Genomic DNA, 13,803 nt, shown 5'->3' on the forward strand with positions numbered 1-13,803 from the left:
CGCCCCGCGCGGACTACAACTCCCAGCGGCCCCCACGGCTGCGCCTGCGCACTGGCCACCCGAACGGCGCGATGGCGGCTGCCGCCGCGGAGACCCCCGAGGTCCTTCGGGAATGTGGTTGTAAGGGCATCCGGACCTGTCTGATCTGCGAGCGGCAGCGTGGCGGCGACCCGCCCTGGGAACTGCCCCCAGCGGTAAGGGATAGGGGCCTCGTCCACAGACGTCGCTCTGCATCTGGGGAAACTGAGGCCCAGCTTGGCCATGATACGGGCCGGGATCAAAGCCTGTGAGGGACCCTTGCAGTAGGAGCGATGCGGGGTGAGGAGATGAGGGCTTTAAGGAGCGGGCTTGGGAGTGGGGAAGGGGCTGGAACGTGGGTGGGTGCGATCACAGGTAACCTCGGGGACTCTGGGGGGATCTGCCTGCAAACCTCGACGTAGCCTCTCGGGTCTGGCGCTGGGAGCTTCACGGGCCAGCGAGGAGATGACACGGAAAGGATCGATCGAGGGTGCTGAATACCAGTCCAGCGGTGCCTGAAGGCCGTGGACTGCAATGGGCAAGGAGACAGTGAATTCCAGTTAACTAATGAAGAGGAACTCAAGGATCGCTGCAACCCAGGAGTTGGAGGCTGCAGTGAGCTATGATTGAGCCACCTCACTTCAGCCTGGGCGACGGAGCGAGACCCTGTCTCACAAAAAGAAAATAAATAAAAAAAGAAAAAGAACTCAGCGCCTTTGGGCTGGCATGGAAGGATCATGGAAGGATTTTGGTTGGTTGCAAGGGCATTCCAACCCAGAAAACTGCGTGGGGTAGGAAGGTGGAGTAGTGATGGCTCAGGTGAGAGAGATGAGGCCGGAGCGGTTGGTGGGGGCAGCGGGGGGCGGGTGGTGTCTGACCACAGATGGTTCCCCGGGCATCAGCTGAGCAGGCTGGACTTGTCCCAAAGGCCATGGAGAGCTCTTGAAAGGTTTTAAAGGAGTGAAGTCAAATGTGAATTTTAGAAAGATCCTGGGAAGGGAAGGGGCAGATATGAAGTTGTGGAGGCTGGGAAGCCAGTGAAGAAACTGCCCCATCGTCCATAGTAGAAGTGCCCAAGGTCCTGTGGAAACCCTATGGCATGCCTCATGAATTAAACATAGAATTACCCATGATCCTCAGTCCTGCTTCTGGGTATATATCCAAAGGAACTAAAAACAGGGTCTGGAAGAGATATTTGCATACCAATGTTCATAGCAGCATTATTCACAACAGCCCAAAGATGGAAGCAAACCAAGTATCTATCAAGAAATGAGTTGGGCCGGGTGCCGTGGCTCTTGCCTGTAATCCCAGCACTTTGGGAGGCTGAAGTGGGCAGGTCACCTGAGGTCAGGAGTTTGAGACCTGCCTGGCTAACATGGCGAAACCCTGCCTCTACTAAAATTACAAAAACTTGCCAGGCTTAGTGAGGCACATCTGTAATCCCAGCTACACAGGAGGCTGAGGCAGGAGAATCGCTTGAACCCAGGAGGCAGAGGTTGCAGTGAGCCAAGATCGCATCACTGCACTCCAGCTCGGGTGACAGGGCAAGACTCCTCAAAAAAACAAAAAAAAGAGATGAATTGATCCAGAAAACATGGTGTATACACACAGTGGAATACTATTCAGCCTTAAAAAGGAAGGACAGGCCAGGCACAGTGGCTCACGCCTATAATTCCAGCACTTTGGGAGACCGAGGCAGGTGGATCGCCTGAGCCCAGGAATTTGAGACCAGCATAGGCAACATGGTAAAACCCCACCTCTACACAGAATTAGCCGTGCATGGTGATACGCACCTGTGGTCCCAGCTACCCAGGAGGCTGAGATGGGAGGGTTGCTTGAGTCTGGGAGGTCAAGGCTGCAGTGAGCTATGATCATGCCACTGCTGCACTCTGGCAACATAGCGAGACCCTGTCTCAAAAAAAAAGGACATTTTGACATATGTTACAGCATGGATGAACCTTGAGGACATGAGGCTAAGTTAAGGAAGCAGTCACAGAAGACAAATACTGCAGGATTCCTGTTGTGTGAGCTATGTAGGGTAGTGACAAGGACAGAAAGTAGAAGGGTTGTTGCCAGGGGCTCAGGAAGCGGAGATGGGGATCTGTTGTTTAATGGGGAAAGAGTTTCAGTTTTGCAAGATGAAAAAGTTCTGAATGGTGGTGACGGCTGTGCAACAATATGAATGAACTTAAGAGTTTTCATGGCCGGGCACGGTGGCTCAAGCCTGTAATTCCAGCACTTTGGGAGGCCGAGACGAGCGGATCACGAGGTCAGGAGATCGAGACCATCCTGGCTAACACAGTGAAACCCCGTCTCTACTAAAAAATACAAAAAACTAGCTGGGCGAGGTGGCGGGCGCCTGTAGTCCCAGCTACTCGGGAGGCTGAGGCAGGAGAATGGCGTAAACCCGGGAGGCGGAGCTTGCAGTGAGCTGAGATCCGGCCACTGCACTCCAGCCCAGGCGACAGAGCGAGACTCCGTCTCAAAAAAAAAAAAAAAAAAAAAAGAGTTTTCATTTGTGGAAGGGGCCAGGTGCGGTGGCTCATGCCTAGAATCCCAGCCCTTTGGGAGGCTGAGGCAGGAGGATCACCTGAGTCCAGGAGTTTGAGACCAGCTTGGACAACATAGCAAGACCTTGCCTCTACAAAAAATTTAAAAATTAGCTAGGTGCGGTGGCGTGTGTTTGTAGTCCCAGTTACGTGGAAGGCTGAGGTAGGGGAATTGCCTGAGCCCAGGAGGTCAAGGCTGCAGCGAGCTGTGAGCGCCACTACACTCCAGCCTGAGTGGCAGAGTAAGATCCTGCCTCAAACAAAAAAAAAAAAAGAAAAGAAAAAAAATTGCGGAAAGTCTGACCCGCGCCAGTGGCCATGTGGAGGTAACACCTTCCCAACACGATGGCTGTGGAGCAAGGAAAATGAGGTGTCCAGGATCTCAGGGCACTGGGGCAGTTCCTCACTGACTTTCCAGCCTCCACCCCTTCATAGCTGCCCCTCCCCCTCTCCAGATCGTTCTAAAATTCACATTTGACCTCGTCACTCCTTTAAAACCCTTCAAGAGCGCTCCATGGCCTTTGGGACAAGTCCAGCCTGCTCAGTCGACACACGGGGGACTCCCAATTTTAATGTTTCCCATGGGAGGGCCCCAGGAGCGGGAGGAGATAGTGCTGATCTCAGGAGGTGTCTGAGCTGGAAGTAAAGCATTAGAAGGGGCTGAGGTCCCTGGAGGGAAGAACAGAGAAAGACAGCGGCCCACGGTGAGTGGCAGCCCAGGGTGTGAGGAGCCTGGAGATGGGAGAGGAAGAGGAGACAGGCCACACAGCCCAGGGCTGAGGTCTGGTGGCCTCCAAGGTCCTCACTGGGTGACTCTGGCCAGAACCTCCGCATGTCTACACCTCCTGCCCATGATAGTTATGGTACCTTCCTCTTGGGGCTGTCCTAGGGATGAAACTAGATAATCCATGTAAAATGTTTAGTGCCATGGATGCAAATATTTCATTGGTGAAACTCTTTTTTAAAAATTTATTATTGGCTGGGCTCGGTGTTTCATGCCTGTAAATTGCAGCACTTTGGGAGGCCGAGGCGGGAGGATCACAAGGTCACAAGTTCAAGACCATCCTGATCAACATGGTGAAACCCCATCTCTACTAAAATACACGAAGAAATTAGCTGGGCGTGGTGGCACGTGCCTGTAGTCCCAGCTACTCGGGAGGCTCAGGCAGGAGAATCGCTTGAACCCAGGAGGTGGAGGTTGCAGTGAGCAAAAATCGTGCCACTGCACTCCAGTCTTGGTGACAGAGCGAGACTCCATCTCAAAAAAGAAAATAAAAAAAGTTTTTTTTATTATTTTGAAGATGGGGTTGCCCAGGCTGGTGTCCGCTAGCGCGATCTCGGCTCACTACAACCTCCATCTTCCGGCTCAAGCGATTCTCCTGCCTCAGCCTCCCGAGTAGCTGGAACTATAGGAGCGCCACCACACCCAGCTACTTTTTTTGTATTTCAGTAGAGACGGGGCTTTGTCATGTTGGCCAGGCTAGTCTCGAACTCCTGTATTCAAGTAATCCATCCGCATCAGCCTCCAAAAGAACTGAGATGACAGGTGTGAGCTACTACGACTGGCCAGAACTTATTATTTCTTTATTGAGATGTGATCTCTCTGTGTTGCTGAGGCGAGTCTCAAACTCCTGGGCTCAAGTGATTCTCCCGCCTTGGCCTCCCAAAAGGCTGGGATTACAGGTGTGAGCCACCGCGTCTGGCCATTAACTAACTATTTTTAATGAAGACAGGTGGACAGGAAGGGGTAGCCGAAGCCAAGGGAGAGATTTAAGAAATAGTCACTGGCAGCGTGACTTGGGGTCAGGGTCAAGGATGGCTGCACAGAAGGCAGAAAAGAGACAGTTGAGAGAGGTGGAGGCCCCGGGAGAGTTGGGGGATGGGAGGCTGCAGGTATAGGAATGGTGGTGACAGGAGAGGAAGAGGAGGAGGAGCCGTGGCTCGGGAGGAGACAAGGCCAGGAGTGGTTTCTAGACTTTTTTTTTTTTTGAGAGGGGCTGTGTCACCAGGCTGGAGTGCAGTGGTGCAACCTCAGCTCACTGCAATCTCCATCTCCTGGGTTCAAGGGATTCTCCTGCCTCAGCCTCCCGAGTAGCTGGGATTACAGGCGTGCATCACGACGCCCAGCTAACTTTTGTATTTTTAGTAGAGATGGGGTTTCGTCATGTTGGCCAGGCTGATCTCAAACTCCTGACCCCAGGTGATCTGTCCACCTTGGCCTCCCAAAGTGCTGGGATTACAGGTGTGAGCCATCGCACCCATCTTGGTTTCCAGACTTTCTTTAGCATGGGGGAGCCCTGAGAGTACCGCCAGGCCTCAGGGATGGTGGCAGAGCAGAGAGGGACATGGGGTGGCAGTTGAGTGACAGCCCAGGGTATAAGGATTGAGGGGTGATGCTGGGTCTGGAAAAGTGCCCTGAGGACAAGAGTGAAGAGGAGGGAGGCTGGGGCGCTGAGGAGCTCAGCTGAATACTCAGCTCAGTAGGGAAGGAGGCCGCCCTCCTGGGTGACCCTCAGGCTGGTGATAGGCACGGGCAGCCCCTGGGATACGGGGGTGGCGTCAGCAAAGACCTAAAGAGATGAGGGTCCACAGATTCAAGATAGGCAGTTTGGGTCCTCCTGGAAGCAGCCATGGAGATGGGAGTGCAGGAGGTGCTGTCCAGCCTCGGGCTGGTTCCCTAACTTTGCTGAGCCTCCTTTGTAAAATGGAGAAGGAAAAACACGTTGTACAAACCTTCTCTTTTACAGGGGAGGAAAGTGAGAAAGGAAACCAATCAAATTCATGTTAACTCCAGAGGGCTGCAGGCCGTCCTCTGGTCAGCCTGGGGCAGAGGCTCTGCCTGCACCTCCCCCTAGACTCCAGCTGCCTTCTACAGTGGCCTGAGAGGAGGAATGAGCCATCAGAGGGTCTCCTGAGGGCACACAAGTGCCGGGGCTGCCATGGCTCCAGGACGCGTCTTTCCTTTTTTTTTTTTTTTTTTTGATACAGGGTCTTGCTTTGTTGTCCAGGCTGGAGTGCAGTAGCACAACCATGGCTCGCTGCAGCCTCAACCTCTTGGGCTCAAATGATCCTCCTGCTCAACCTCCTGAGTAGCTCTGCCACACCTGGCTAACTTTTGTTTAAACTTTTTTTTTTTTTTTTGAGTCTTACTCTGTCACCCAGGCTGGAGTGCAGTGGTGCTATCTTGGCTCTCTGCAACCTCTGCCTTCCAGGTTTAAGCAATTCTCCAGTCTCAGCCTCCTGAGTAGCTGGGATTACAGGCACCTGCCACCACGCCTGGCTAATTTTTGTATTTTTAGTAGAGATGGGGTTTCACCATGTTGGCCAGGCTGGTCTTGAATTCCTGATCTCAGGTGATCCACCCACCTCGGCCTCCCAAAGTGCTGGGATTACAGGCGTGAGCCACCGCGTCTGGCCTATTTTAACTTTTCGTAGGGACGGGATCTCACTCTATTGCCCAGCCTGTGGACCTGTGTTTCTTTTGCAGAAAACATACCGTTTCATTTACTGCTCCGACACCGGCTGGGCCGTGGGTGCAGAGGAATCTGACTTTGAGGGCTGGGCCTTCCCCTTCCCAGGAGTGATGCTGATCGAGGACTTTGTGACCCGGGAGGAAGAAGCTGAGTTGGTGCGGCTCATGGACCGTGACCCCTGGAAGCTCTCCCAGTCTGGACGGAGGAAGCAGGTAGGCTGGCCCTGAGCCCATGGGGAGGGCTGGGCTGCACTGAGGGGGCAGCCCTACTGCTGGGGACCCTCCCCTTGCTCTGCAGCCATACCCCACAAACCTCCAGGGTTAGTAGTGGGCGACTTCCCCAGACCCTGGGGCTGTCTGCAGCCTGTGTGCTGCCGGACGTGTGTCCAATGGGCAGAGGTGCATCCGGGTACCCTTCTCCCTGTGATATGTGCTGCTGGGCTCTCTGCCCCTCTCTGCAGCTGGCTTGGTGGTGGCGAGGGCACCCCATTCTCCCAAGCTGCAGGCGCCCCCACCTCCCATTATCACCATCAGTGTCCTGTCTCCTCACACGCTTCCCCTTCCCCGGGCCCGCTGTTCCCTCCAACTCACCCCTTCCCTACCTGTGTCCAAACTCTACTGGAGGCTGGAGTGACCCCGCCTCCTCACGTCCCCTCACCCCCTCACCCCCTCACCCCTGTTCCTCCCTCCCCAGCCTCCATGTATGGCCACTGGGACAGTCAACATCCCTGGGTGCCCCCTCAGCCTTCATTGTAGCTTTTTTTTTTTTTGAGACAGAGTCTCGCTCTGCCACCCAGTCGAGTACAGTAGCATGACCTGAGCTCATTGCAACCTCTGCCTCCCAGGTTCAAGCCATTCTTCTGGCTCAGCCTCCCAAGTAGCTGGGACTACAGGTGCCCACCACCACGCCCGGCTTATTCTTGTATTGTTAGTGGAGATGGTGTTTCACCATGTTGACCAGGCTGGTCTCGAACTCCTGACCTCACGTGATCCGCCCGCCTTGGCCTCCCAAAGTGCTGGGATTACAGGCGTGAGTCACCGCGCCCGGCCCCATTCTTTTGTGACATCCCGTTGGATGTTTGTACGTTTCATTTCCTCATTCATCTGTCGATGGACATTGGTGTTGTCACTTTTTGGCTGTTGTGAACATTTGTGTACAGGTTTTTCTTGGTTGTTGTTTTTTTTTTTTTTTTTTTTTTTTGAGACAGGGTCTCGCTCTGTCGCCCAGACTGGAGTGCAGTGGTGTGATCTTGGCTCACCGCAGCCTTGACCTCCCAGGCGCTAGTGATCCTCCTACCTCAGCCTCCTGAGTAGCTGAAACTAAGGCATATGCCACCAAGCCCAGCTAATTATTATTAGTAGTATTTTGAGACAGGGTGTCTCATTCTGTCTCCCAAGCTGGAGTACAGTGGCTCAGTCTCCACTCACCACAGCCTCAACCACCTGAGCTCCAACAGTCCTCTCACTTCAGCCTCCTAAGTAGCTGGGACTAAGGCCTGTGCCACCACATCTGTCTAATTTTTGTTTTTTTACTAGAGATGGAGTTTTGCTATGTTGCCCAGGCTGGTCTCGAACTCCTGGGCTCAAACGATCCACTGGCCTGGGCCTCCCAAAGTGTTGGGATGATAGGCGTGAGCCACCATACCCAGCTTTTTTTTTTTTTTTTTTTGAGACGGAGTCTCGCTCTGTCGCCCAGGCTGGAGTGCAGTGGCTGGATCTTGGCTCACTGCAAGCTCCACCTCCCAGGTTCACGCCATTCTCCTGCCTCAGCCTTCCGAGTAGCTGGGACTACAGGCGCCTGCCACCTCACCCGGCTAGTTTTTTTTCTATTTTTTAGTACAGACGGGGTTTCACCGTGTTAGCCAGGATGGTCTCGATCTCCTGACCTCGTGATCCGCCCGCCTCGGCCTCCCAAAGTGCTGGAATTACAGGCTTGAGCCACCGTGCCCGGCCACCCAGCCTAATTTTTAAATTTCTTGTAGAGAGGAGGTCTCACTTTGTTGCCCAGACTGGTCTCGAACTCCTGGCCTCAAGAGCTCCTTCCGCCTCAGCCTTCCAAAGCGCTGGGATTACAGGCATGCACCACCACGCCGGGCCATGTGCTGTCACTTCTGTCTCCTTGAGTCTGCCTCCTCCTGCTTCACCTCCATGAACCCAGGGGGCTTTTGCTTGCCTTGGTCACTGTGATTGAATCTTCCGACCTAGTCTGTGGTAGACATCTTCGTAAAGTCAGACACCTCATGTTCTTTTTGTCTTCATCCGTCAGGACTATGGCCCCAAAGTCAACTTTCGGAAACAGAAGCTAAAGACTGAGGGCTTCTGCGGCCTCCCCAGCTTCAGCCGGGAGGTGGTTCGGAGGATGGGCCTCTACCCGGGGCTGGAGGGCTTCCGGCCCGTCGAGCAGTGCAACCTGGACTACTGCCCTGAGCGCGGCTCTGCCATCGACCCCCACCTGGACGACGCCTGGCTGTGGGGGGAGCGGCTGGTCAGCCTCAACCTCCTGTCCCCCACCGTGCTGTCCATGTGTCGGGAGGCACCTGGGAGCTTGCTCCTCTGCTCGGCTCCATCGGCTGCCCCAGAGGCCTTGGTGGACAGCGTGATAGCACCCAGCCGGTCGGTGCTATGCCAGGAGGTGGAGGTGGCCATCCCCTTACCCGCCCGCTCCCTGCTGGTCCTCACAGGGGCCGCAAGGCACCAGTGGAAGCACGCCATCCACCGCAGACACATCGAGGCCCGCCGCGTCTGCGTCACTTTCCGGGAGCTGTCGGCCGAGTTCGGCCCCGGAGGAGGGCAGCAAGAGCTGGGCCAGGAACTGCTGCGAATTGCCCTTTCCTTCCAGGGAAGACCCGTGTGAGCCGCCTCCCTGGCTCCAGACTTAACTGATCCTGGGATTGAAACGGGGAGCACAGGACAGGGCCTCCCGCAACTCACGGGGTTTCAAGAGAAGATGGGTGACATGCTGTGAGCGCTGTGAGCCGCACCCGGGAGCGGGTTTTGATGGGAACGCACCTCGGGGCAGCCCCCTCCCACCTGGACCGTGGCCACGCTTGTTTTGGTTATTTAATTTGTCACAGTCTTGGGGACGTGGGATCATTTGAGCTTAAAAAATATTGGGGGCCAGGCACGGTGGCTCACGCCTGTAATCCTAACACTTTGGGAGGCTGAGGTGGGTGGATCGCTTGAGGTCAGGAGTTTGAGACCAGCCTGGCCAACAGGGTGAAAACACGTCTCTACAAAAAATACAAAAATTAGCCGGGTGTGGTGACTCGCACCTGTAGACTCACACCTGTAGTCCCAGCTACTCGGGAGGCTAAGGTGGGAGAATCGCTTGAACCCGGGAGGTGGAGGTTGCAGTGAGCCAAGATCGCGCCACTGCATTCCAGCCTGGGTGATAGAGCAAGAGTGTTTCAAAAAAAAAAAAAAAAAAAAAGGGAACATTTTAAATGATTTTCACCTTTATTATGCATCTATTTTCATGGGGTTTCCTGATATCTCACCGTCCAGCCCCTTTATTTGGGGAATGTGTTGGATTAGAGAACAGAGTTGGTTGAAGATTTGAAGTTTAAAGAGCTGGTAATAGCTTCAGAGTCAGGCTCAGCCTGATTCATGCTTGACACCCCCACGCCCCAGGGGATTGAGGATGTGAGGAGGTCAGGGAAATCTGAGAGCCTCCTGCCAGCCCCATAATGCTGTTAACATGTGGGAAAAATTAAAGCTCCCGGCCAGGTGCAGTGGCTCACACCTGTAATGCAAGTACTTTGGGGGGCTGAGGTGGGAGGATCGCCTGAGGCCAGCCTGGGCAACATAGTGAGACCCCATCTCTACAAAAAATACAAACATTAGCTGGGTGTCTGGGCGTGGTGACACGTACCTGTAAGAGAGGCTGAGGCAGGAGGATGACTTTACCACGAGGTCAAGGCTGCAGTGAGCTCATGATCATACCACTGCACTTACTCAGCAACAGAGCAAGACCCTGTCACTCAAATAAATAAAAGGGAAAAAAAAGCTCCTCACCTCCCACGACACCAGGCGGCTATTCCCTTGTGATGGGGCTGTGTGTAGGGGGTGCTTACCTGGATGGGGGAGCTGCTCTGCTGTCCCTGTGGCCGGGTGAGAGGCAGGCTGTGGAGGCTGAGGGGGTGGCCCAGACCCCTGTGGCCAGCCCTCTCTCCCACCACGATGGGACAAAATACTCAGTTCCCCACCACCTACTGGAAACTAAATCCAGGGGAATAGGAAAGGTTCGGGGCCAGCACCGCTCTTTACAGTCACCCCCAGAACCCTCTGGGAGCTATCAGGTGGCGGAGCCATGCACTGTCTATAAAGCAGCGTCCCAGCCACTGAGCCCCCAGGAGGGCTGAAGAGCCCCGCACAGACCCAGGGGAGAGGCTGCTGGGTTTCTAGTGGCTATGAGAGCCCAGCAGCCAGGTGGGTGGACGTGGCTCCCAGGCCACCTTGACTTTGGCTCCCTGGTCAGCTCACTTGGAGCAAGAGCATGGAGCCCTGCTTCCTCCCGGCTTCCTCCCAGTGTCACAGCCGCAACGGGCCCCTCACTGCGTATCCAGATGTGAGTGGGGTCAGAGTTCCAGCTGATCATCCCTGCACTGGAGCAGATAAGCCAGCCCGGGGACCAGTGCAGGGTCTCTGCCCCTGGCAGGCTGGGCTGGCCGCTGCACGATGCTCCAGCAATGGGGAGGGACATCTGGAGAACGATGCACATAGAGACTTGAAGGGGAGAGGCCTGGTGAGACTTGGGAATGCTGTAGAGCAGGAAACCTCCCTCCCCGGGCCCCCTCCGTGCTCGCCCTTCCAGCAGAGCACACTTTAGGAAACTCCATTACCTGGTAAGTTGGTGACACCCGAGTTGGGTCTGTCCTTGAAGCTGCAACACACAGATCCACAGCGACACCTTACCCAACGAGGATGGGGCTGGAGAAGGCCATGCTGGGAGGCTTCTGCCACAGCCTGGCCCCCGTACACTACCCCGTAGCCTCGTATATTTCCTTTTTCTTTCTTTTTGTGGGGGGGTGGGGGTGCGGAGGCAGGGTCTTGCTTTGTTGCCCAGGCTGGAGTGCAGTGGCGCAATCATGGCTCACTGCAGCCTCGACCTCCTGGGCTCAAGTCATCCTCCCCCTCTGCCTCCCCAGTAGCTGGAACTACAGGCATGTGCCACCATCCCCAGCTAGTTGTCTTGTTTTGTTTTGATTTTCAGTGGAGATAGAGTCTTGCTATGTTGCCCAGGCTGGTCTCAAACTCCTGGGCTCAAAAGCGATCCGCCTGCCTCAGCCTCCCAAAGCGCTGGGAATAATGGGTGTGAGCCCCTCCGCCCAGCCTGCCCCATGTGTTTCTGCAGGGCTGGGCCCCAGGAGCCACCGCCTGCAGGGTAAAGTCTGCTTACCTGTGTTTGGGGTGGCAGTTTCCGCATCCGTCAGCACGCTTACCTCAGCAGACCAGGCCGCCCGCTCTCAGGCTCTTGGAGCTTCAAGCAAGGGGATGGTGAGGTGTGGGACTGGGACACGCCCGAATAGGGAAGTGCTGACTCTGAGGACGGCTTCCAGAGACATCCTGCTCCAGAGCAGGCCCAGCGGGGGCTCAGCTGACATCCCTCAGCCGCTTCTGAAGGATGTTCAGGAAACAGCGCTTGCTGCCTGTTTGCTCAGAGTGGCAGGTGGTGAGGCCGAGGCTGGTCCTCCCTCACAGGCAGGAGTAGGGGCCAAGCTCCATGCAAGGCCCATTCTCTGGGGTTATTCCTGCCTCAATTTGTGTTGAGCCGGCCTGTCCGCTATCCCACAGTACCCATGGGTGGGTGGGCCACAGACTGGCTGGGAAAGGGGTTGAGACGTGGTCTCACTCGTGTTACCCAGGCTGGAATGCAGTGGCACAATTGGCTCACTGCAGCCTCGACCTCCCTGGGCTCAGATGATTCTCCCACCTCAGCCTCCCCAGTAGCTGGGACTACAGGCACGCACCACCAAGCCCGGGTAATTCGTGTATTTTTGTAGAGACAGAGTCTCGCGATGTTGCCCGGGCTGGTCTCGAACTCCTTGGCTCAAGCGGTCCGCCCACCTCAGCCTCCCAAAGTGCTGGGATTACAGGTGTGAGCGATAGGTTGTCAGGTTCTACATGGGTTTCGGCTCCTGTCTGGGCCTTGCCCTCCTGGGCCCCACCAGGGCTCTGCAGCATCTGAGGCAAAAAGTCTTGGGCTGGGCGAGGTGGCTCACACCTATAATCCCAGCACTTTGGGAGGCTGAGGCAGGAGGATCACTTGAGGTCAGGAGTTCAAGACCAGCCTGACCAACATGGCAAAACCCCGTCTCTACTAAAAATACAAAAATTAGCCAGGCGTGATGGTGGATGCCTGTAATCCTAGGTCCTCAGGAGGCTGAGGCAGGAGAATCACTTGAGCCCGGGAGGTGGAGGTTACAGTGAGCTGAGATTGCACCATTGCACTCCACCCTGGACAACAGACTCTATCTGGACAAAAAAAAAAAAGAAAAAAAGTCTGTGTCGATGATCTGCTGGGTGTGGAGTGGGTTCCTCCATGCCAGTGACTTGTGTCCTGCCCTTGACAGGGGTGGGGCATGTTTTCCCTTTAAGGAAACGGCAGCCTCCACCGGAAGTGCAGTCTTTCTCGAGGCTGGTGGGCTTGCTGGCCCGGGGCTTGGTACTGAGGCCACTGCCCAGCCCAAGGGGCAGCCTGGCCTCTCAGGGTTGGCAGAACCAAGGCACTGCCCCAAACGCTTTCCATGGAGTGGTGCCAGTTGCTTGGCACACCTGATTCCTAGCAGCCTCTAGGGTGAAGTACCAGAGTTAAAAATAATAACAAGGCCTGGTGCGGTGGCTCATGCCTGTAATTCAGCACTTTGGGAGGCAGAGGCCAGCAGATCACTTGAGGCCAGGAGTTTGAAACCAGCCTGGCCAATGTGGTGAAACCCAGTCTCTACTAAAAATACCAAAAAAAAAAAAAAAAAAAGGCTGGGTGCGGCGGTTCACACCTATAACCCCAGCACTTTGGGAGGCTGAGGTAGGCAGTCACCTGAGGTCGGGAGTTCGAGACCAGCCTGGCCAACATGGAGAAACCCCATCTCTACTAAAAATACAAAAATAAGCCAGGCGTGTTGGTGCATGCCTGTAATCCCAGCTACTCAAGAGGCTGAGGCAGGAGAATCGCTTGAACCTGGGAGGCAGAGGTTGCAGTGAGCTGAGATCGTGCCACTGCACTCCAGCCTGGGCAACAAGAGTGAAACTCCACCTCAAAAAACAACAACAACAATTAACTGGGCATGGTGGTGGTGCACGCCTGTAGTCGCAGCTTTTCAGGAGGCTGAGGCAGGAGAATTGCTTGAACCCAGGAAGTGGAGGTTTCGGCGAGCTGAGATCATGCCACTGCACTCCAACCTGGGCGATAGAGACTGTCTCGAAAAAACAAAACAAAACAAAACAAATTCTTTCCTAGAAGGGGGCCTCTACCTCAGTGGGCGACAAAATACAGAACAGGCCAGGCATAGTGGATCACACCTGTAATCCCAGCACTTTGGGAGGCCAAGGCAGGAGGATCGCTTGAGGCCAGAAGTTCAAGACCACACTGAGCAACATAGCAAGATCCCATCTCTACAAAAAACATTAGCTGGGTATGGTGGTGTGTGCACCTGTAGTCCCAGCTACTTGGGAGGCTGAGGTGGGAGGACTGCTTGTGCCCAGAAGCTGGAGCCTGCAGAGAGCTATGATTGTACCACTGCACTTCGGCTCCGGCCTGGGCAATAG

The 13,803-nt window shown here is 55.0% G+C and overlaps 1 protein-coding gene across 2 annotated transcripts; it reads left to right on the forward strand.

Moving 5' to 3' along the window:
- Positions 1 to 29: 29 nt before the first annotated feature.
- On the forward strand, positions 30 to 12,382 carry ALKBH4 (alkB homolog 4, lysine demethylase). Of its 2 annotated transcripts, none has more exons than XM_008018425.3 (3): positions 30 to 194; positions 6,055 to 6,252; positions 8,306 to 12,382. In XM_008018425.3, the coding sequence occupies exons 1-3, from the start codon at positions 72 to 74 to the stop codon at positions 8,891 to 8,893; spliced, it is 909 nt and encodes a 302-aa protein (XP_008016616.2). In that variant the 5' UTR covers positions 30 to 71; the 3' UTR covers positions 8,894 to 12,382. The 2 variants fall into 2 exon arrangements, with proteins under 2 accessions (XP_008016616.2, XP_072868816.1); XM_073012715.1 differs by lacking the exon at positions 30 to 194 and adding an exon at positions 502 to 837.
- The last annotated feature ends 1,421 nt before the right edge of the window (positions 12,383 to 13,803 follow it).

The sequence above is a fragment of the Chlorocebus sabaeus genome, chromosome 28 (genome assembly GCF_047675955.1).
Source record: "Chlorocebus sabaeus isolate Y175 chromosome 28, mChlSab1.0.hap1, whole genome shotgun sequence".
NCBI classification, from domain to species: domain Eukaryota; kingdom Metazoa; phylum Chordata; class Mammalia; order Primates; family Cercopithecidae; genus Chlorocebus; species Chlorocebus sabaeus.

Excerpts from the sequence above, each read along its gene's own strand:
- ALKBH4 (XM_008018425.3), top strand. The coding sequence starts at position 72 with ATGGCGGCTGCCGCCGCGGAGACCCCCGAGGTCCTTCGGGAATGTGGT. Across the intron at positions 195-6,054 it reads CCTGGGAACTGCCCCCAGCG|AAAACATACCGTTTCATTTA; the intron begins GTAAGGGATAGG and ends TTTCTTTTGCAG. Across the intron at positions 6,253-8,305 it reads AGTCTGGACGGAGGAAGCAG|GACTATGGCCCCAAAGTCAA; the intron begins GTAGGCTGGCCC and ends TTCATCCGTCAG.